The sequence below is a fragment of the Rosa rugosa genome, chromosome 5, assembly GCF_958449725.1.
Source record: "Rosa rugosa chromosome 5, drRosRugo1.1, whole genome shotgun sequence".
NCBI lineage: Eukaryota > Viridiplantae > Streptophyta > Magnoliopsida > Rosales > Rosaceae > Rosa > Rosa rugosa.
In genome coordinates, this window is record NC_084824.1 from 5,191,616 (window position 1) to 5,215,215 (window position 23,600).

The window sequence follows — 23,600 nt, forward strand, 5'->3', positions numbered from 1 at the left end:
CTGTTAAAATTAGAATAACAGGGACTGAACTGTCGACGCACCAAAAGTTAAAGGGGGGACCAGTAATTTCCCCTTTTTTTATTAAAGAAACAAAACCAAAAGAGCTTGGACCCCAATTCTTTCCATAGAAAATAAAATGAAAAATCGAAAACTATTAATTTCTATAGAAAAGTAACTTACAATAGAAGAATGAAGACCAACTCCATAATTAGCTAACATAGGAGCACGGTCCCGTTCCCCTGGTCAGCAGCTGACCTGCAGGGATTATTTGCTCAACTACCGTCCAATTTCAATCGGACGGTTGATATGTATCATCTCTGAAAAATCTAAATACATGTCAACCGTCCGATTGAAATCGGACGGTAGTTGAGCAATAATCCCTGTCAGCTGCTGACCAGGGGAACATCTCTGCATACGAGCATATCCTTGACTCTTCGTTATAGGTAGCTATTTCCAATTATAGTTTTTGAACAAAAAATGTTTTCCATACTTTCCCAGTTTCCCAGTTCATTGGCCCCATTTGCAATGGGTTCTGCTTTTCTTAGCCTTATCAGAATTAAATCATAATCAAGTAGGCTATTCTGTCAAGAGCCCACATTTAGAAACCATATTCCTGATGGACCAATCTAAAATTTGGGTTATAACAATATTTCTTGTTAGCAATGCTTACATCCTAGTTTAGTTAAATTGAATTTCAATGTTCTGTCAAGGAAGATAGTAATGCTTGGAGGTTTGTGATTACATATAGGACCGATATTGAGAATTCGGAAGCTCAAAACAAACTAATTCACAGGACGCGGGAGTCATAACCTTTTAATATGTTTAACTATTTAATTTATAACTAAGGAAGATAAAAAAAATATTACTTAGAATAAGAAGTCACAGCATAAGATCAAATTAATGAGTTAATCAATACCCTACAAAAGAAAGAAAAAAAACACCAATATCCCGAATAAATATATAAGGAGCCCATCTAATGAGGACTAGTTGATGATTTTCTAATCAACGGTTTGGCAGGCCAACTTTTCAATTACATTATAGTAAATCAACTGTTAGATGTTTTATGTATGCATGAGTAGATCACTTCTGAAAATTTTCTTCCAACTTGCTAATCGTTAAGGTACCGAACTAGATCAAATATATGGACGAACCAAATCTATCAAACATGAACCGTTCATGTTCATAACTAAGAAATCACGATTACGAATGCCTTCACGATTATCAATTGGTTGGAAAATTGCATAATGATTTACACATAAATATTTGCAGAAATGTGATCGACAAGTGAGCAAACATATTCCAAAGTAACACTGAAATACGACTCGTCTAATACTTTTATATGCGAAGGAGTCGAAGGTGCTTATTAAACTTCCATAATCAATAAATAAATTAAAGCAAAACAAAATCTTTCTTATCATAATGACTTGATTTATTCAAAAAAAAAAAAAAAGACTTGATAAAGAAATAAATTGATTAAGACGAAAAATTATGTAACTCAACAAATACACACTACAATATATCAAAACTAAGGGGGGTGTATTCAATTCAGATTTAAAAATATTTTGTTTGAGTTTTTATAATCTATGGATTTACTTAATCCACGGATTGTTTAAATTCTATATGGACTCTGATTGATTCTAATGGATTGGTTTACTGGTATTTGTTTAGATTGTACAAGTCCTTATGATGTTTTTGGTATGTTGGTAAAATAATATTTTACGTTAGTAAAAAAGAAAAATGAGGCGCATCGATCCTCTTCCAGCTTTTATCAAACCCTAGCCGCCATGGCTGGGGATCTAAGCAACGCTAGTCGGTGCAAACAAAAAGTAGAGTCTCTATCTCTGCTTTTCACTGTCTTCTCAGAGTATTCCAACCTCGACTTCATTCGATGGGCTCTCAATCAATCTCTCTCTCTCTACATTCTCTAGAAAGAAGGATGGATTTGCAGGTGACAGAGTTTTGCGATGGAGGCTGGTAGTCGGGGAAACCTCCGTCCAGGATCTAGGTCGAATCCGACCAAGCAGAGCACGACTCAAGGCTGGTGAGGATCTAGAATTGCTGCCGTGGATGAAGTTTAATTGGGCGATAGTGAATGATCTACCAGTGGTCCGATCACGGCAGGGGAAATAGTCCTGTTCTCAGTGGGCAACGGTGAAGGAATGTCCTATACGAAGTTTTGTACTCCACGAAGGGATGGCCAGAGCTTTTCGAAGACTCCAACCTGCAAGAGAGCCCCTTCGCCTGAAGAGTGAGAGATTTGATGAACGACGTCCTAAGCATGCGACGGCGGCGACGATCGGTGTAGGAGAAGGTGGACTCAATTGCGGTTGGGTGCCCAAATCACTTGTATGGCCCAAGTTGATTGGGCTTTGGGTGCCCAAAACAAATAAGAATACCTTTTGGACTTGGACCTTTTTGTGGACCAAACTGTTGGGATCTAATTCTATGGGGTTTTGTATTTGGGATCCAGGAGGGTGGTCCCGGCCAAACCTCCTAGCCCTAGTTTGGATGGCAATGAGAGAATTTAGTTTTGTATTGAACTATGCCTATTTACTGTGTCCTAGTTTTGTCATAGTTATAGGCTTGCGTATAATAAGTGAGCATTGGTTGTCTAATGGGTGGTGCTAGCATACCACGTCCTTAGCTTGCCGTAGAGTTGGCAAGGGAAGGTATGTATCCGTGCCATTCTGGCTTGATGAATGGAATTGATTATTTTGATTAAAAAAAATGATGTTTTTGGTAGGTTAATTTTTTTTAATTTATTTTTCTTTAAAAGCAATGGATGTATAGATCCAACTATAATGCTATATCAGTGACAAAAAAGTGTGTGTGTGTGTGTGTGTATATATATATATGGCAATCTACCATTCTTTATGTTGTGTATAATGATATATGAATAATAAGAGAAAACTAATCAACCAAAATGTTACACAAAAAATAAAGTAGTAAACTAATGACATAATTTATTTCATATCTAATTTAATTACAAAAGAAACATGTGTGTATGTAACGGCATATTCTGGCTTTAGATGAATATATGTATATATATCGGCACCCGGCTTCGGGTTTAATTAAAAAAAAAAAGAAACATGTGTGTATCTATCATTTTAACAATACCATTGAAAATGAGCTTAATTAGCTAGAAGGATTAAGGCTTCCAGAGCTATAGTGATAAAAATAAAAAAATTATTAGATGAGAGTAGAGGCAGAGGAGGATAGTGGGAAGATAGGTCTAAGACAAAATGGATGAGTGTCACCTATTAAGAGCTGCTTCTTCTTCTTGTTTTTTTTTTTTTTGGTGAAGATCTTCATTTTTTGAGAGAGAAAGAATCCATCAAAATCTCTTGGGAAGTGATTGGATTGTTTTTTAGTTTTGATATGTACAAAAAGCACTATAAAATCCTTCAAAATCCAACATTTAATGAAACCCTTAAAAATCCGTATACTTTTGAATATCTGCATATTTAAATGGATAATTTTAAATCTGTTGTAGAGAAACTGAAATTGAGAGGAATTTGCTGTGTATTCTTATTGATAATAGGGGCCTCTTTATATAGAGGATTACAATGCATAGAATCTCAATCATACAAGGAAAGTAATCGTACATTGAATAGGAATCTAGATTCTTCTAATTGAACCCTATTACCACTAGGTCAAGTAACCTAGAGTTTGGGCCAAACACAAATTAGGGTTTACTTGAACACTCCCCCTTGTGTTGCCCAAACGCGGTGCTTCTCTCGTTGCCTCGTTAAAAACCTTGCCGAGTAACAAAAATCCAGTGGGACAAAAATAACCTCGGTCGAAGGGGAAAAAGAGCACAACACACCCTTCACGTTTCGAGACGAACATGTAGACATCTCCCCCTGATGTCTGCGCCTCCCCCTGATGACTACGATCATGGGAGTTCAGATAATTTCCGCAAGCCAATTCTTGCCACATGTTTCTCGAACGTGGATTTGGGCAATGACTTAGTAAACAAGTCTGCCACATTGTCCTCAGATCGAACCTGGTTCACTTTGATCTTGAGGAGCTTCTGTTGTTGCTGATTGTAGAAGAATTTAGGCGATATGTGCTTGGTGTTGTCGCCTTTGATGTAGCCTTGCTTCATTTGTTCAATGCAAGCAGCATTATCCTCATAAATGCTTGTTGGCTCATCTGTGGTAGACTTCAAACCACAATTGCTTCGAACATGCGTGACTATGGATTGAAGCCATATACATTCATGAACTGCTTCGTGAAGAGCAATAATCTCTGCATGATTCGAAGAGGTAGCGACTAAGGTCTGCTTTGTAGACCTCCAAGATATCGCTGTCTTTCCCATGGTGAAAACATAACCAGTCTGGGAGCGACCTTTGTGTGGGTCAGAGAGGTACCCAACATCAGCAAAACCTTCCAAAACACTTATATCGTTTTGGGATGGGGAGAGGGAACGCAGTCCACCATGTGTGGCATCCCTGGCACTTGATGGGTCCGAATCCATCTTCTCTCTGTAGGGATTGAACAAGCCCATATCGATCGTACCACTTAGGTATCGAAAGATATCTTTAACACCAGTCCAATGGCGTCGTGTTGGCGCAGAGCTATATCTAGCTAGCAAGTTCACAGCGAATGAGATATCTGGTCTTGTGCATTGTGCTAAGTACAATAATGCGCCTATTGCACTTAGGTAGGGCACTTCTGCCTCTAGCACTTCTTCATCGTCATCTTTTGGACGAAATTGATCCTTCTTTGGATCAAGACTACGGACGACCATTGGGGTGCTTGAAGGCTTAATCTTGTCAGTGTTGAAACGCCTAAGCATCTTTTGGGTATAAGCTGATTGATGAATCAGGATACCATCTCTACGGTGCTCGAGTTCTAAACCGAGGCAAAACCGTGTTTTCCCAAGATCTTTCATCTCAAACTCGGATTTTAAGTGTTCAGCGGTTTCCCTTAACTCTTTAAGGGTGCCAATTATGTTCATGTCATCGACATAAACCGCTACTATTGCAAATCCGGAACTTGTCCTTTTTATGAACACACATGGGCATAGTTCATTATTGACATATCCCTTTCCAATCAAGTAGTCACTTAGACGGTTATACCACATCCGTCCGGATTGTTTCAATCCATATAGTGAGCATTTCAATCTAATCGCAAACGCGCTCCGTGGTTTAGAGCCACTTGATTTGGGTAACTGAATTCCGTCTGGAATCTTCATGTATATCTCTGTATCTAGATCCCCATATAGATACGCAGTAACCACATTCATAAGTTGCATGTTCAGTTTTTCGGAAACTACCAAACTGACAAGGTAGCGGAACGTTATGACGTCCATTATGGGAGAATAAGTCTCCTCGTAGTCGATTCCAGGGCGTTGTGAGAAACCTTACACCACAAGGCGAGCTTTGTACCTTACAATCTCGTTTTTCTCATTACGCTTTCTAACGAATACCTATTTGTGACCAACTGGTTTGGTGTTGGGCGGTATTGGCACAACTGGTCCGAATACCTTTATTTTCGCTAGAGAATCAAGTTCTGCCTGGATCGCATCTTTCCATTTTGGCCAATCAGCTCTACGTTGGCATTCATCAACGGAGCGTGGTTCGATGTCATCGGTCTCAATAATTTCACGCGCCACTGAATACGCGAATACATCATCAATGATGATGAAGTTTCTTTCCCACGTCCCATGTACACTAGTGTAATTAACAGAGATCTCTACGTTCTCAGGGATAGGTTCTGACATTGAGGCATCCCCCAATGATGTCTCTTGGACATAACCATAATCCGGAACATTCTCATGGGACGGATTTTGAGTATCGATGATCAAAGGATTTGTTTGTGCCTCATTCGCTCTTTTTCTAGGGCGAGTATCCTTCGAACCAATCGGTCTACCGCGCTTTCTTGCGGGACCTGCGGCCATAGATGCCACATCATTGCCATGTTGGGCAATGGCGCCATCTCCTGGTGTCACAGGAGAGGCGTGATGTCCAGTATTTGGGACATCGATCCTTGCAGGCACGTTTCCAGCAGGTATGTGTGATCTCGTCACTTTGGCAACATCAGAAAACGCATCAAGCAGAGTGTCTGCTACTTTCTGGAGCTCGATTATTCTTCGCACTTCAAGTTTGGACTGTGCTGTACGGGGATCGAGATGAGACATAGTGGGGACAGACCACGACAATTCCTGTCGTTCCTGTTGAACATATGTGGTCTTATCTCCCCCTAACGATGGGAAGACTGTCTCATCAAAGTGACAATCTGCAAATCTAGCGGTAAAGAGATCGTCTGTCAAGGGTTCAAGGTAGCGGACGATCGTTGGAGATTCATATCCAACATAAATGCCCATTCGTCGTTGTGGACCCATCTTAGTACGCTATGGCGGCGTAATAGGCACATAAATGGCACACCCAAAAGTGCGTAAGTGCGAGATATCAGGCTCGTACCCAGTCACTAGCTGTAACGCAGAGTAAGATTGGGTTGCAGTGGGTCGTAGACGAATTAGCATCGCCGCATGCAATATTGCATATCCCCAAGCAGAAACAGGGAGATTGGTGGGCATAACCAATGTCTGGGCTATCATCTGTAGTCGTTTGATAGCGGATTCTGCGAGACCATTTTGGGTATGAACATGGGAACTGGATGCTCTACATCAATCCCCAGTGACATGCAATAGTCATCGAATGTTTTCGATGTAAACTCCCCAGCATTATCAAGTCGAATTGACTTAATAGGATGGTCAGGGTAGTGAGCCCGTAGACGGATAATCTGGGCGAGGAGTTTAGCATAAGCAGCATTTCGAGTGGACAATAGCGCGACATGTGACCAGCGTGTCGGCGCATCAACCAATACCATAAAGTATTTAAAAGGTCAGCATGATGGTTGAATTGGTCCACAGATATCCCCTTGGATTCTCTGTAAGAATGGAATGAGTATTTTGGGATCATTTGCGTAGGACGGTCTCGATCCTAATTTCCCGAATGAACAGGCTTTGCAGAAAGAGCGAGGGGCCTTAGAAGCAACCAATGAGGATTTTGGTTGGGCCTGAGCGTCTATAGCTCTATTAGAAGCAAAATGTGTGACTACATCTCCCATCATGGCGTTGGAGCCATGGGAATTGTTGTGTATGGCGTCATGGCCATTGGGAGGAACAACCATGGCGTCATGCTCATGGTTGGCGCCATTGATGGAGTCATCACATGGGACTTGGGCTGCCCTATGGCGCCCCAAGACGGTTGCAGCGCCAGATGCTGCAATTGTTGTGGTCTTGCTAAGTCCAGGAATCAATTTTCGATTCTTGCTTCTTCTCACTCTGAAGAATGGATATCCGTGTGAAGTCTTTAGTATACTGTGCATCATATCACGACCAGGATGTCCTAGTCGGTCATGCCAAAGCCAATATGTGTCTGAATCCAAGAGATCTTCTCTTATGACATTGTTGGATTCAATAGGTCGAATTGTAGTGACATAGAGTCCACTAGATTGACACATAAGCTTCTCTAAGATGCGCTTTCTTCCGTAATCATTAGAGGTAATGCAAAGGAATTCTATTCCGTTCTCACTATGCGTTTCCGCATGGAATCCGTTGGCTCTAATATCTTTAAAGCTCAATAAGGTTCGGTTTGCCTTAGGAGCGTAGAGAGCTTCAGTGACTTTAATCAAGGTGCCATTGGGCAAAAGGAATTGGGCCATTCCATGTCCTTAAACTAAACCTGATGGCCCAGCCATCGTAGTCACAGATGAATATGTAGGCAACATCTCCAAGAATAATTGCCTATGTCGTAGAATGGTGTGCGTAGTCGCACTATCCGCAAGACATTGAAGTTCATCAATTCCTTGAAAGAAAAGCTCGTAATTAAAAAGGAGTCATAAAGAAAAGAACTCGTTTTTTATTAATAAGCCAAACGGAATTACATCATCGTTTCTTTAACCAAAGAAAGTCTAATCCAATAAACTAGCTAATGCAAAACAATGGTAGTCGTCTAACTCATTTCTGTAATTCCAATACAAATGTGACCAGGTGAGTAGAGAGATGTCGGTGGAGCAAGGCTCGCTTAAGTACCACTTATCTCAAAACCTTCCTAGACATCACACTTACATTGAGTACGCCTACTTTGAAGAAAGACTAATAGCATTGGCATCTACTACAAAAATAATATGGCAATTGCCTACATCTCTTGGAAAATAAAAAGACTTAATCAAAATCGCCAGTTTCTGGGTCTTGATCCTTGTAGTCTTCCACCCTTAGATCGAGATCGCCATCTTGATCTTCTTGTTCCATGTAATTTGCCTCCCTTGCCTCACGATACATCTTGTATGCGTTTGCAACGTTCTGGGATGCAGTACACTTCTTTGCCCAATGTCCACTTGATCCACATCTGAGACAAGCATCATTATGGTCAGGTTCCCTTGATCGAGGCGCTCTGGGAGCGTTTTGTAGACGGTTATTGCCTTTGGTGGCGTTACCACCATAACCGGAGGCTTGGCCTCTCTCTCTCTCTTCACACGTTTACCTCCACGGTTTCGTGCACGCCTATCTTGGCGATTTCCTTCCTCTTTAGGGCGAGAATATGGACCAGAACGTCCAGAATTATCCCTATTCTTGGGGTTTCGCTCCTTGCGTCCTCCCTTGGAGGCGCGAATATAATTAGACTCATGATTTGACTTGGTTCCCACGGGTCTAGAGTTATATTTCTTCACAAGTATGTTGTCGTGCTTTTCAGCTACGTTCAAGGCACCAATAAGCTCATGAAATCTTGTGATGCGTCTAGCATTGACATCAATCCGATAGTTTTTGGCTATCATCAATGCAGAGACGGGGAAGGTGGAGAGAGTCTTCTCGATCAACATCGTATCAGTGATTTTCTGTCCACAGAATTCCATCATAGACTTGATACGAAGTGCTTCTGAATTGTAGTCAAGTACAGACTTGAAATCACAGAAGCGGAGGCTATGCCATCTCACTTTTAAGTCTGGAAGCAGGGAATCACGGACGTTGCCAAAACGCTGCTCGAGTTCTACCCATAGTTTTCTTGGGTCTTCCTCATTGAGGTACTCATTTTGGAGCGCGTCATTCATGTGCCTTGTCATGAGAATGATAGCTTTAGCTTCATTCGCCTCTCTCTTAGCTCTATTTGCTTCAAAAGCAGCAGCTTGTTGAGGAGTAAGCACGTCCTGACTTGGCTCTTGGATCGTACTCAGGATCCCATCAGCCTTAAGATGCTGGCGCACATCACGGACCCACTTGTGGTATCCTGCGCCTGTTGTCTCTAGTGGAGCGAAGCTCAACTTGTTCAGGTTACTCATCCTGAAAAACAACAAGAAAATAGGGTTAGTTTCGGAGCGAAGAAGGCTACCACGAAAACTATAAAATTTCTGAGCGTAGTCGCTTCCAAGAAATTAGGGACTTTCTGAGCGTAGTCGCTTCCAAGAAAATCCGATTCCAATAGGGGTTTTGGATTAGATCGAAACGACGATGTATGTGGTCGATCGTTTTCTTCTCAACAAACTCTAAGTTTGGAGGACTCTACAAGCTCCAAGCTTGGAGTGAGCACGAACCCCCACAGTTCTGCTATTGGTCTCCCCTATGAAGAATAAAGGGGGGTAGAAGAAGAGATGTTGGAAGTCCCCGAGAAAAGGAAGAAGAAATTGAAAAACTTCAAAAACGGGAACTTTTAGAAAATATTTACCTTGAAAAGTGGTCCGAAATTCTTAACCGGAAAAGTTACTGTAGATGGTAGGAAAAAGTCATCGGAAAAAGTTGCCGGAAAAAGGTTGACCGGTCGTTGACCGGAGGGTTGACTGATGTTGACCAGAGGTGCTGACGTGGCGACTGGTTGCTGACGTGGTAGGCTGACTGGATGATTGCGTGGATGCTGACGAGGCTGATGACGCAAGGCTGATGTCAGTGGGCTTCAGGCTGCTAGGCTTCTGACTTTGGGCCGAGATCCAGTTGTGCTTCTGGGCCTAGGGTTTTTCTTTCCCTTTGGGCCGAAGCTTTGGGCTGCTGGGCTGGGTTAACTGAGGTAGGCAGCGGTTCAGTGGTGCAGTCCCTTCAGGCGGCCGGTTCCGGTGGTTCTAGGCCGGTTCCGGTGATGAGGTTTCCGGTTCCCGGAATCTGGGAACGAGATGCAGCTTGGGACAAAAGGTGGCCTTGAGGGGTGGACGAGAAGATGGCAAACCAGGCTGGAGATCTTCGGATTCTTCTAGGGAGGCCGGTTTGGACACTTCCGGTGGCCGGTTCAGGTTGATTCCGACCGATTCTGGGGGCGGGGCCGCCGGTTCTGGATTCCTGGAGTTGAGATCTTCAAAGTGGGCGGCGGTGGTTTCTGGGATTTGAAGGCTACGAATTTAGGGTTTCAGGGTTAGGGCTTCGTGCTGATAACGTGTTGTAGAGAAACTGAAATTGAGAGGAATTTGCTGTGTATTCTCATTGATAATAGGGGCCTCTTTATATAGAGGATTACAATGCATAGAATCTCAATCATACAAGGAAAGTAATCGTACATTGAATAGGAATCTAGATCCTTCTAATTGAACCCTATTACCACTAGGTCAAGTAACCTAGAGTTTGGGCCAAACACAAATTAAGGTTTACTTGAACAAAATCTTAATTGAATACATCAAGATTTTAGAGGATTGTTTAAAATCTCAATTGAATACCCATAGATTTTCAAAATACAAAAAAATCTTGTAGACTCTTAAATGAATACACGCCCCTAAATTAAATAAAGTCTAACTAGAAAAGAGCCTAAAAACCTAACAAAAGGACAAAACGAAACATATTCAATTTATGGAATCAAAACAATTAGAAAAACCTCATCTTGTTTTAGGAAAACTGAAATTGGGAGAGAATTAAGTCGTACTTTCATTGATAATAGGGGGCTCTTTATATAGAGGATTACAAGGCATAGAATCAGAGTTGTACAAGGAAACGTAATATTACATTGATTGAAAATCTCTAAGATTCTCCGATATTATCTCTAATTCTAACCCTATTATCAGAAGGTCAAGTAACCTAGAGTTTGGGTCAGATACATATTCTGGATTTACTTGAACACTCCCCCTTGTGTCGCCCAAACGTAGTGCTCCTCTCGTTGCCAAGGTTCTAAAAAACGTTAGGCGCTAGTCGGACGGTAACCCAGGGCCTAGGCGAGGACTAGGCGGTTTTTTATTTTTTATTTTTTAGTTTTATTTTTATTTTTATAACATATATTTGTATAAATAAATAAGTGTGCTTGTGTTTTTTTTCTTTTGTTGAATTATCTCCACTTAATATCCAAGGAATTAATGATAAACATGTTTTGAGATTGATAGATATCCACGTGACTCACCAATTTGAAACACCAACTGCTTTTATATAATTCTTTAAACGATATAATGACTTTATAATGTTGACTAATCCAATTCCACCTAAAGTTACTGAATGATTGTTTTAATAGCCGCCACTCAAACACCAAAACTAATATAAATAAATTATCATAAGGAACACATAGCATTTTTCTTCTTCCTTCCAAAAAACCGCATTTCATCATGTTTTGACGGATGCAGTTGCAACTTTGTTCATGATAAGAATAATGACAAGATATGGTTTCATTCTTTCTAGGCTTTTAACTTTGACCAAGTAAGATTAGATTGTTCTTGACACGTTGATTTGTTATTTAATTCATTTTATAAAAAAAAATATGGAATTTTGGCTATACATTCCCCATTTCGATCTTCATCTTCATTTTCATGATAAAATTTTACTGTTTTGTTTGGCAAAAAAAAAAAAAAAAGAAGCAAAATCACAATATACAGGGGAAACAGTTATTCCACTGTTCACTACCACTCTAATTGTTTGAACTTAATGGCTTGCTCACTGACTATGGTTTATGCACATAAAACATTTGGTATTACTGATTTGAGGCAACCCAAGTTTAGCAGTCATTATTCAAGTAGAGCTAATCCATAAACTAATGGACATCAAAATGAGAATGATTGGAAGATTTGATTCATTCATTCTGACACTATACTCATTCATGGTAACACAAGTATGACGACAATGAACATGTATATCAATCAATCTTACAAATGAAATCCTGCCCATCTTCTAAAACTTCTATAATCACTCCCTTCTGAAACAGCCATTCCAATCCCTGTCCTCCCCCCAATCCCAACACCTCTATAATACAACCTCCACTCATCTTCTTCCCCATCCATTTGAACCAAGCATGGTGACCCAACTCCATTGCTATCCCATCCTGATTTCTCAGATGACTTCAGCACGGCCTCATCTCCACACCTTGTCCAATCCTTCAACCCATCTCTTGAAACTGCCAACCTAATACTCCTCCCTCCATTCCCAACAACACCTTCATATGCCATCAAATACTCGCCACTTCCCCTTTTCCTAACCACACAAGGATTCATTGCCCCCAACTCATCAAACCCACCACTCCTCCCTCCCCCAATTATCTTCCCCAACTTGACCCACTTCATCCCATCCCTAGACCTTGCAATCCCAATGCCATAGTGCCCATTCTCCAAATCAAATGAATGGTAATACATTCTAAGATCCCCTCTCTCATGAAACACAACATGAGACCCAGCAATGAATGAAGAATCCCAATCCTTCTCCATCCCTACATCAAACAAAGCTCCACTATGATGCTCCCCTTCAATTCTAGCCCAATGCCTCCCATCCTGGCTTATTGCCAAGCCAGGCAAAGACTTGAACACCTGCCCGGACTGTTCCGGATTCTCCAAACCGATAGGAACCTTGGAAATCTCTACCTTCTCGGGACTATAACCAGTATAATAGAGCCAATACACAGCACTAGAAGCTCTGACCTTTGAGCTTGACATGACCACAACCTCAGAAGGCCTAATGCTTAAAGTATCAAACGCCCACCAATCTTTGCCGCTACTCATCACCAAACCAACATCCTGGCTCGACTGAACCGCTCCTCTGCCTCGGTTCCAGTGAACCCCATTGCTCGAAATCGCTAACCCGATCGAATCCGAACCCGGATTCGAATTGGACCGCCCGTGATACCACATGTACCACCTCTCTTCCTCGTCGCCGAGGAATCGCTTCACGACTGGGGACCCAACTCCTGCTCCGTCCCATGAATTCTCCACACCCAAATCGAACACCAGTCCTTTGGTGGAAGACGAAGGAAATGATGATATAGGAGAAGAAAGTGGATCAACTGACGTGGGCGGGGAAGGGTTTAGGGGTTTTGAATTTAAATTGGGCTCAACGGTCGAATTTTGGTCTTCCTGGTTGTCAGTGTCTGTGTCCGGCTTTGTGGAGCAGCGAGTGAGAAAGATAGCTCTGGTTCTGGGGTTTGAGCTTTGGAGATGAAGAGTGTGTGAGTTTGGTTTAGTGGGTGGAGTTTGAGAGGTTAAGTTAGTTGAGGCCGTTGCTCTTTGGTTCGTTGGAGTTGCAAGGAAGTTGAGAGCTTTCATTGTAGTAGCAGAAGCTGTATCCATGGCTGCGGAGGTGGAGGAGCTCTGTAAGAGTGGATGAGGTTATGTATGAACTGCAACCAGTTAAATTGTGACACGTTTTCAGATTGAAAGGCTCTGAATTTGTTACAGAGAGAGGTTTGATGATAGTTTTGCAAATAAAAACCAAAATCTGGGTTTGTATATTATTGTTTGGACGCTTTTTATCTTTCGATGTATGTTTGTCCCCGTCTTTTCAGAGGAGCGGTGAAAATGTGTGTGAAGAATCATCTTTTAGGTCTTGAAGCTGAAAGTCTGAAACTTTGAAAAAATGATCAGTCTTAAACACAAGGAAGGTATATAAATCTTTTTGACTCCGTTTTCTAGAGGGTCTTTTTCTTGTTTTGGTAACCTGTGTCAAGAATCAATCCAAAAGAGGGCTACATATATCTGTAGTAACTAGTAAGCAACATGCTATAGTTGAACTGAAATATTATTCCGTTTTAATTTTAGTAATATACTCCGTAATTTTACGATTGTTTGATCATGTCATTTATAACAAAAACTAATCACTAAGAGCATCTTTAACAATGCTAGTCATTTTTGAGTCAAATTTTAGCCAAAGTAGCTAAAAAGTCATTTTAGCTAGCCATTTTAGAAATACGTCTACATCAGTGCTCTCTATTTTAGCTAGTTTTGAATTTATATTATTTTTTAAATGAGATTAAATAGTTTAAATGTATTTATAAATTACATAAAATAACTCAAAATGAATGTTTTAAATTATAGAGAGCCTCATCTCGCTCTCTATATTTAGGAGCGAGATAGCTAAAAGTTATAATGGAGATCCACTTAGGAGTCTGGTGCAGCTGTCAAAATAGATAAAAAGCTAAACATGCTCTCCAAAATAGCTAAAGAGCCAAAGTAGAGAGTCTGCTAAAGATGCTCTAACATATAAACTTTTTTCATTGATCTAAGTTTTTTGAAAAATATTAATATGGTGAGTCATGTAATATTAAAATGAAGGTACATGAATTACACGATATGCTTGCCACACATTAGCGTGATAGTTAAAACATGAAAGCTTTCCTTCGACTATGATTTCACGTTTCAAATGAAGCATTATATCATGATACTAGGATCACAATATCTGTAAGTGAAATTATATGACCAGCTAGCTCACTTCTAGCATGAAGATAAGACCTAAATTTCTTGCAAGTAAATGAACTCAATAATCATTTCTCAATTTGAACTCATAAGAAATAGGTACTAGAAACTCGATATAACTTATTTTTTTATCATGTGATTGAATGAGATGTTGGAGAAAACTAATGTCAAGAAAATGGTTGGCATAGTTCATTTGTTCTCCTAGATCATATTAACAAATGTCTTCAGTGATCATTACTAATTTCATTTTACAAAAGAGTTTAGTAAATTAAAGAGGAAATACTTTTGGGTAGAAGGAGGTCAGCCATTTTTATTCAATATGAAAAAAGCAATATTACACAGTGACCTCCCTCCCTCAAAATTTTAAAATCCATGATCCATTAAGCCCCTTTTTATTCTTGATTTATTTTTAAGCCACTTTTTAAGTTTTTTTTTATAGAAATTTATATGCATATAGTGGATGATTGTCTACATTGAAAGTGGATTCCACACAAGTAGACATAGTGTAGGGCTGTCAATGGGTCGTGTTGGGTTAAGGTATTTGTCGTGTCGCAAGATACAAACCCAAACCCAACCCATTTAATAATCATGTCAAAAATTTAAACCCAAACCCAACCTATTTATTAAACGGGTTACCCATTTCCAACCCGCTTAACCCATTTAACAAATAGGTCGTGTCGTGTTGGACAAAATGATTCATTTAAGGGTTAATAATGCGATCCATTTAACTAAAAAAATGCATAAATTGATTAAATTCACTAAAAACTCCACAAGACGAAGAATATAAATAATTTTATATATTCATAAATAATTAAATCCAATAATTATAAAGCAAAATATTTCAAATTATCTAATCCTATGATCAAATACTCCCAACGTCAAAAATTTCAAGAGTAAGTATAGCATAATCGGGTTGTACGGGTTCACTTCGTGTTGGCGGGTTGACCCGTGGCCGACCCATTTATTAAATGGGTCATGGCGGGTTGACCCACGGCCGACCTGCTTTTTAATCGTGCGGGTTCAACCCGCTTTATTTCGTGCAGGTTTCGAGTCGTGTTATCGGGTCGTGTCGGAATTGACAGCCCTAACATAGTGGGTAGTTTATCTATGGAGAAAGTTTTTATTTTATTTTTTTATTCTGTTTTATTAAAAATTAATTTAATATAATCTATGGATGAGAATATTTGAGTATTTTCTCAATTACTCTTGTTTGGCTCCAGTTTTGCTGCAGCCGGTCAAGAGTCTCTTTTCTTGCGCGGGCGTGCCAGCACCGTAGGGTGAGGTCGTCGGGGGTGTCACTTGACCTGACTTCTTTCGTGCGATTGTGGACGAGGAGAGTACCAACCTCGTCGTAGGATTCTTTGTGACTCATAGTGAGGACTTTTGCTTAGCTTCTTTGAAATCACACAATCGATACTCGACGTTGTAGATCGAGCAGAGCGAAAATCACTGGGAAGTGGGGAGAACTTGCTAAAGCGTGACTTTAGCTTGGCTGGTTTGCGAGGGCGTTACCCTTGCTTGGCTGGTTTCGTAACCGTTGTGGTCACGGTACTACAGTCGGCTCCCGAAGAGACTAGGACCGAAGCACTTTGACAGAGGGTTTGGTGGCACTGACAGTTGGCTCCTGAGAAGACTAGGACTGGAGTGTGATCACCGGTAAGAGAAAGAGAGGGGTTCTCCGGAGAGACTTGAGTAATCATAGAGATTAGTTGATGAGTTGTGTGTGTGTTTGTTACTTCTTTGTAGCCTCTATATATAGGCTACCAAGCCATAGTGGTTGGCCTTAAACAAATCATGATGGAGCACTAATGGAATTATGGTAGGTTTTCTAATTAAGCACTAATGGAATCATGATAGGTTTTCCAATTAAGCACTAATGGAATTGAAAATGATGAGTTTTGGAGTGGTTTTGAGTCACTTTCTGCTCCTTTATTCCTTCAATTATATCTCCACCAAGAATTCAGAATGGGCCTTCGACTTCTTCATATCAAATGATCCACCATGAGTGTAGATCATTCTGGTAAAATTTCAGAGCTTACTTCCATGTGGTTGGTCCGGAAACGCTGCTGGACTCCTTACAAGTCCGGTTTCCAGTTTTGTCTTTCAGAAAATTGGACTGATTGTTTGAAGGTTTTCCACTCCAAACTAGCTCTTTCACTAATCATAAGAAATAATACTTGGGATGTCTAGAATGAATCTGAAAATTTTTAGCTCATTTGGATTTCTTTTGGTTAGTTTGCCGCCCCTCCTTCATTGTTTAGCTCGGTTTCTCCTAGCCGAAGTAGGAAAATGTGCTAAAGTTGACTTTTCATTTCCATGCTTCCATCATTTCCTTTTCTTGCAGCTCGCATAATCTTCCATAATTCTGCAGGTAGGCTTTATTTAGCCTCTAAATAATATATTTCGAACTTGTCGACAACATATAGCTTGAGCCACTGACATTGGCTCAATTTCTCCAAGACACGCATTGTCAGACCAAAATGCTCATTTTAGGTTCAAACAACTCTGTATAAATAGATTAACAAATGTTTTTAGTAATCATTATTAATTTCATTTTAGAAAAGAGCTTACTAAGTTTAGCATTATTAGCCAACAAATTTACAATAAGGATTAGTAGAACAATACAAGTTTGTATATATTTTAGGCATGGGCTCGGGTCGGGTCGGGCCCGAAATTTGGTAAAACCGAGACCGAGCCCTAAATAATCGGTCCGGGTCGGTTCGGGCTTTTTCAACTTTGTCTGCAACTTCAATAATATGCAAAATATACATAAAATTCGATAAGAGGTGAGGTTTGAACCGCCGAAACACGAAAGCCTTACTCCCAACCACTGGAGCACGAGACGCTATTGACATTTTGCTTGCAAAGTTTATATTTATTTCCTCCTAGGCAGCTTTTCTTGGTTGCGGAGACAAAGAAAGTGGAGACAACTTTCTTTTCTTTTCTTCTCTTCCCTTCCACCCGTCCTTTCTTTTCTTCTTCTCCTTGGTAGCTACAGCAACTTTTCTTTTGTTTAATGCTTGGGAGGCAGCTTTTCTTGGTGGTGGGAGACAACTTTTCTTTTCTTCTCCTCCACTTCCACCCAGTCCTTTCTTTTCTTAGCTGCAGTAATTCCCATTATGCAGTTTCTATTTACCATATATTCATCAAATCAACACCATTAGATCATCCTCACCGAAAACCCATAATCCCATATTCTTTCTTCAGTTCCTTCCTCTTCCATGTCTTTCATCAACTACAGATACTCTTCTCTTTCTTCCAGTTCATTCTTCATCAATCTACTTCGATCTACTTCAATCTCAATCTCGGGAGGCCATCAGGAAAAGCCGGGGCGACATGGGAGAGAAGAGGAGTGAGGATGAGGATGAGATTGATGATCCTAAGCTTAAGGAGTTTTTGCAGGTGATCCAACCTAGGATAGCAGAAGAGAGAGCAGAGGAAGAAGGGGAATGAAGAAAGAGCAGAGCAGAAGGATGATTCGGTCCGTATCGGTATTTCGGTCCCAAAAAATATCAAGTCCGACACTGACCCGATAAATTGTAATTCGGGTCAGGCTTTGCACCGAACCGGTATTTTCCAATACAAAACCGAACCGAATCAGGCTTTTTTGATCTGTTCAAGCCGGGTTCTCGGGTTTTCAAGTCCAGACGCCCAGCCCTAATATATATTACCTCAAGAATACATTGAGGCATTTTATTTTATTTTATGATAGAAAAACAAACAAAACTAGAAAACAAAGCCTCGACTAACACCCCCTCCCAACTGATCCAAGTGGAACGATGGGGACACCGAAAGGGGTAAATAGAAAACCCAAACAGAAGGATTAGAAGAAGTATGCGCTGCTGAAGCTAAGCGGTCTGCAACAAAATTGGCCTCCCGATAGACATGCCGAAATATTACTGACTGAAACTGATGGGTAAGAGCCTTAATATCCTGCAATGTGTTTTAATCCTCCAAGGAGTCTGGCATCTTCCTTGAACACAATTCATTAATAACTTTGAATCTCCTTCGACAATAATATTGAAATGATGATGCAAAAGAGCAGTATACCACCCATCTCTTAACTTCGTTGCCTTAGCAACAAGCACTGAAGCAATCCTAAGTTGTCTATTTGCTGCAAATAAAGGGTTACCATCCTTATTGAGAAGAACAAAATCAATAGTAGCAAGACCATTTCGAACATAGCCATCGAAGTTCAACTTAACTTGATTAGGATTTGGAGGTGTTAACGTTAGTGACCGAGGGGGTCTCTAGTTAGCTTTAGAGAGAGAGAGAGAGTGACACGAGATGTATAGTGGTTCGTTTCCCGCATTAGCGGGAAACTACGTCCACTTGAATGTTACACTAGTGTGTTGAGCCTTGCGGCCCAAGGGGATTACAAAAGATGTAATGGGATGGATGTTTAAGTGGAGGAGGCATTCCTTTTATAGGTGAAGGAAGCCATCTCCTTTACATTTTCTTAGATGTGGGATGACTAAAATCACTATTCTAGTCTAGAAAAGCATATTGTGGAGGCAACTTGGCAAGGCCGGAAAGGTGGCTTCCCGGCGACGGATTTGCGACTTCCGGATACCGTAGCGTAGCTTGAACATAGGGCTACAAGATGCAAGTAGCGGTTGGGCCTCACCATGGCTTGTGGGTGCCCCAAAGAGGGTGTTAATTATGCTTGGTGAGATAGCAAACTAGCCTTGCTAGTAGAGGTATCTACAGGAGGTTGCCACTTGATATGAAAGAATTTGGAAATCTTTGGGCGAGTCAACCGGGGATTAGCCTTCTGATAACTAGAGCTTAACAAAAAAGCTTGAATCACACAAGAAGCAAGAGAGACTTGAAAGTTCTTAAAGATTAATTTATTTCTACCATGCCAAATGGCCCTAGCAGTATAGAAAATTGAAGCAAGATGATGAGTTGAAGAAGAATTGTTACCAATGTGGTCAATCCAATCTAAGAAAGAGCTATTCCAAGACATAGGGTTAGGAGTGGGAACTAAATACAAAACTTGAAGAGCAAAAGGACAATGCATAAATAAATGATCAGTAGATTCTAAAGAGTTGGAACAAAAAGGACAAAGTGGAGAAATATTATGGTTATAGACAAAAATTTTATCCCGAGTTTTAAGTGCATTTCTAAGTAAATTCCAAGCAAATTTTTTTACCTTAGGAGCAATGTTCAACTTCCACATTTTGGATAAAAGTGAAGATCTTGAATGACTTGGAACAGCCTGAGTCTGAAGCCAAGAAGCAGATTTAATGGAAAATTTCCCAGAAGACGAAGGTCCCTAAACAAAAGTATCCGGTGTAGGATGAATTGGAATAGGAACTGCTATAATTTGTTGGACAATATCCTGAGGCAAAATATTCTGAAGAGCATGGATGTCCCACGTATGATTATTGATAAAGTGTGCTACTGTAAGATTCCAATCTAAATGAGATCGTTGATCTTTGTGCAGCAATGAAAAAACCGGAAAAGGAAAGACCCAGTTAAAAGACCAAAATAATATATTATGACCATCCCCGACAATCCAGCGAATGCCCTGCAATAGTAATTTTGTAGCATCAATAATACCTTTCCAAGCCAATGAATTAGAGACTTTTTTCTGTACTGTAAACAAATGATGATGCTTTACGTACTTTCTAGTAACTAACTGTACCCGCCAATTATAAGGCTGAGTTAGGATTTTCCAACCTAATTTAGCTAAAGCAGCTTTATTGAAATGTACAGGTAATCTAACCCCTAAACCACCTTTGGATTTGGGTAAACATACTTGATTCCAATCAACATTACCATGTGACTTGCCCCAGAAAAACTGCCTAAATTCTTTGTTAATTCTATGAGACAGAGTATGAGGACACTTAAAACAAGAAAGAATATGATTAGGCATGCCGGAGAGATTTGATTTAAGTAAGGTTAACTTACCTCCTCGAGAAAGAGTATTGGCTTTCCAACCAGCTAACTTCTTCTGAATTTTAACAGTAAGATCATTAAAATTAAGAGGATCTTTCCAGTAAACAATATTCTGAACTCCTAGATACCCTAACAATAGAAGATTTATGTTGAATGCCTAAACAACAAGCAATATCTCTTTTAAAGGATGATGAAATATTATTTGAAAAATAAATAGTAGACTTATGATAATTTATTTGCTGACCTGAAGCTTCAGAAAAAAGATTTAAAGTATGCAAAATATTTTTTGTTGCTGAATGAGAAGCTTTTGCAAAAATAAGACAATCATCCGCAAACATAAGATTCGAAACCTTAAAACCATGGGTAGAAGTCAAAATGCCAACATGTGTTCGAGACCTAGTAGTTAGATGGTTTAAACTTCTAATGAAGGGTTCCATAGCAAGAATAAATAAATAAGTTGAAAGTGGATCTCCCTGTCGAATCCCTCTAGTAGGCTTAAAAGAACCTTGAGGACAACCGTTAAGCAGAATAGAAAAAGAAACAGTACCTAGGCAATTTTCCATTTGTTACAAAAACCAAATGCCTGCAAACAAGCAACCAAATAGTCCCAATTAAGAAAGTCATAAGCTTTTTCTAAATTAATTTAGAAAATAACTCATGAGTTATGAATAGACTTACCTGGAGCAAAGGCTCCTTGGTTATTAGAGATACATTTAACGAGTAAATGACGAAGTCTATTTATCGTAATCTTGGTAATGACCTTATAAGCAACATTACAAATACTTATTGGTCGAAAGTGGTTCACAGTTTCCGGATTTTCTGTCTTTGAAATCAGCACAATATTAGTGCGATTAATAAGGAATAAGTCAATATTCGAAGAAAAAAGTCAGAAACTAATCTAAATAAAGGATTGAGATTGAGCAATGTAAAAACTTTCATTTTCAATAGAAAAAGAAGGAACAAAACATAGTTCGACAACTTAACGGGCCTGCAACAATTATTCAAACGCAAACCTGGCCCCTTGGGTCTATTGTTTTCATCCAATAAGGCAAAAATCCATAGTCCAACAGAACAAGGCAAAAATCGTAAATATCGCACAAATTTGAGGTTAAATAGGTGCTAGCATTTCATCTTAGGTTGGCAATCTCAGAAGGTGAGCCTCCGCAGTTTCAAGATTTGATTTTTGGCGAAAGATCCTCGCAAATTTTAGGGTTTTAGAGATGGGCAAGGACGCCAAGGCCGGAGGAAAAGGCAAGGGAAAAGCCGCAGCCGGCGCCGGCGGCGACGAGGGCGGCGGCTCTAAGGGAAAAGGAAAGTCCGGCAAGGGCGGAGCTTCCGATGGGCTCGGCACCTGCACGTATGTGAAGGCAAGGCACATACTTTGTGAGAAGCAGGGCAAGATCAACGAAGCCTACAAGAAGTTGCAGGACGGCTGGCTCGGAAACGGCGATAAGGTCCCTCCGGCGGAGTTCGCTAAGTTGGCCGCCGAGTACTCCGAGTGTCCTTCAGGGAAGAAAGGCGGCGACCTCGGGTGGTTCCCTCGCGGGAAGATGGCCGGCCCTTTTCAAGAGGTGGCCTTCAGCACTCCGATTGGGGCTACCAGCGGTGCTTTCAAGTCCACGTATGTGTTGATACTTTTCGCAATTTTAGATCTTTATAGTCTTTCTGATGCATTTGTTACTCTCTGCTATACACTGGAGTAGAGTGCTTGTTTGTTCCTTTGGAAAACTAATGTGGTGGAATAGGAAGGGCATGTACTGTTGCAAGCTGTGAAGACTTAAATTGTGATACTGAAATTTGTTCTTGGTTATGGTGGATTTGTTTAGGTAATTTTCTCTGCTACTGTCGGTTCGGGGTGATTGAGTCTTGATTGTATGTGTTGAGGGATTGATTTTATAATAGATTGTCACTCTAGGGTCTCGGTTCATGCACAACACTAGTCAGTTGTTTTAGAGATTCACTTGCCATTGATTTTGGTGTTGGATTCCAAATTTACAAAGCTCAACAAATGTGCTTCTGTTCATTTAAGTGATCTCTGGAGGTTTTAGGTTTATGAGTTTGGTGTAAATTTTATAAAGCCCAAACCACACCAAATTTTATAAACATTTTCATATTCTATTAACCCCCTGGAGCCCGAGTGTGTGGGATTGTTTTGATGTTGTTGTCCATTGCTTCTTTCCTTTGGAAATTTTGTTGGGTTTGATTGCATCTCTTCTCTAACACTCATATCAGTCTTGTCAATTGAGAGTTATTATGAGTCTCACTCCATGGATTCAGTTTCCAATTATGGTTGGATTATCTAGTTTTAAATGTGCTAAATAGTATTGCTCCCCACTTGCTGAGCTTGTTTTGTTATTCTGGTGTGCAGGCATGGCTACCACATTATCTTGTGTGAAGGCAGAAAGAATTAAAAGTACCGGGATTTCTGATGGAGCAAGTCTAAAAGTTTGGTCATGAGAAAGGTATATGTACTAGTTAGATATTGCCTACTGGGAAATTATAACATCCTATGGTGTGTATTTTTTTTTTGTTGGGGGACCAGTGCAACATGTTTGAATAATAACATTATATATATTTATGCCACCAAACATGATCAGTTCACAGGGAGAACTCTAATTAGTTCAAAGAATCAAAATTGTGAAACAGACTAGATGACCCTTTTTACCATATTCCACAAGTTCCTCCTGGGATTTTAACCTCCAGATTAGCACTTGTACTTAAGACTGCACAAAAATTGATGCTGTCATATTTGTCAAAAATTGTGTGCAGTTGTAAGAGATTTTTCATTGGTTTTGCATCCTTCGCAAAATGAATTTCAAATCCCAAATCTTAATGCAAAGTCCTTGAGCAACCATTAATGGTGGTTGTTGAGGCAAAGGGTACTAGAAGGATCAGCGTGCAATGGGGTAATTCCTAGCAATGCTAGTATAAGGTTTAAACCAGGAGATGTTTTCAATTACTTGATTCTCTCAACCTAACAGAAACTTTTGAAAATAAAGAAAAGATGAAGATATGTATGAATTTTGAAGGAAAAATATGGACACTATTAGTTTTGCCAAATAATGAGCTCCAGTAAATCTTAGTCTTCCTTAAAGAGAAAAGGTATGGCATGCATA

At 40.1% G+C, this 23,600-nt stretch overlaps 2 protein-coding genes across 2 annotated transcripts; one reads left to right on the forward strand and one right to left on the reverse strand.

The window, feature by feature from the left end:
* Positions 1-11,958: 11,958 nt before the first annotated feature.
* Positions 11,959-13,599, reverse strand: LOC133710758 (uncharacterized). Its single transcript, XM_062136894.1, has one exon. It carries the CDS (start codon positions 13,456-13,458, stop codon positions 12,049-12,051), a length of 1,410 nt encoding a protein of 469 aa, XP_061992878.1. The 5' UTR covers positions 13,459-13,599; the 3' UTR covers positions 11,959-12,048.
* An 8,015-nt stretch (positions 13,600-21,614) lies between these two features.
* On the forward strand, positions 21,615-23,085 carry LOC133709565 (uncharacterized). Its single transcript, XM_062135346.1, has 2 exons — positions 21,615-22,105; positions 22,853-23,085. The coding sequence occupies exons 1-2, from the start codon at positions 21,705-21,707 to the stop codon at positions 22,893-22,895; spliced, it is 444 nt and encodes a 147-aa protein (XP_061991330.1). The 5' UTR covers positions 21,615-21,704; the 3' UTR covers positions 22,896-23,085.
* The last annotated feature ends 515 nt before the right edge of the window (positions 23,086-23,600 follow it).

Coding starts and splice junctions, on each gene's coding strand:
- LOC133710758 (XM_062136894.1), bottom strand. CDS start 13,458: ATGGATACAGCTTCTGCTACTACAATGAAAGCTCTCAACTTCCTTGCA.
- LOC133709565 (XM_062135346.1), top strand. CDS start 21,705: ATGGGCAAGGACGCCAAGGCCGGAGGAAAAGGCAAGGGAAAAGCCGCA. Junction 22,106..22,852: donor AGCGGTGCTTTCAAGTCCAC/GTATGTGTTGAT, acceptor TCTGGTGTGCAG/GCATGGCTACCACATTATCT.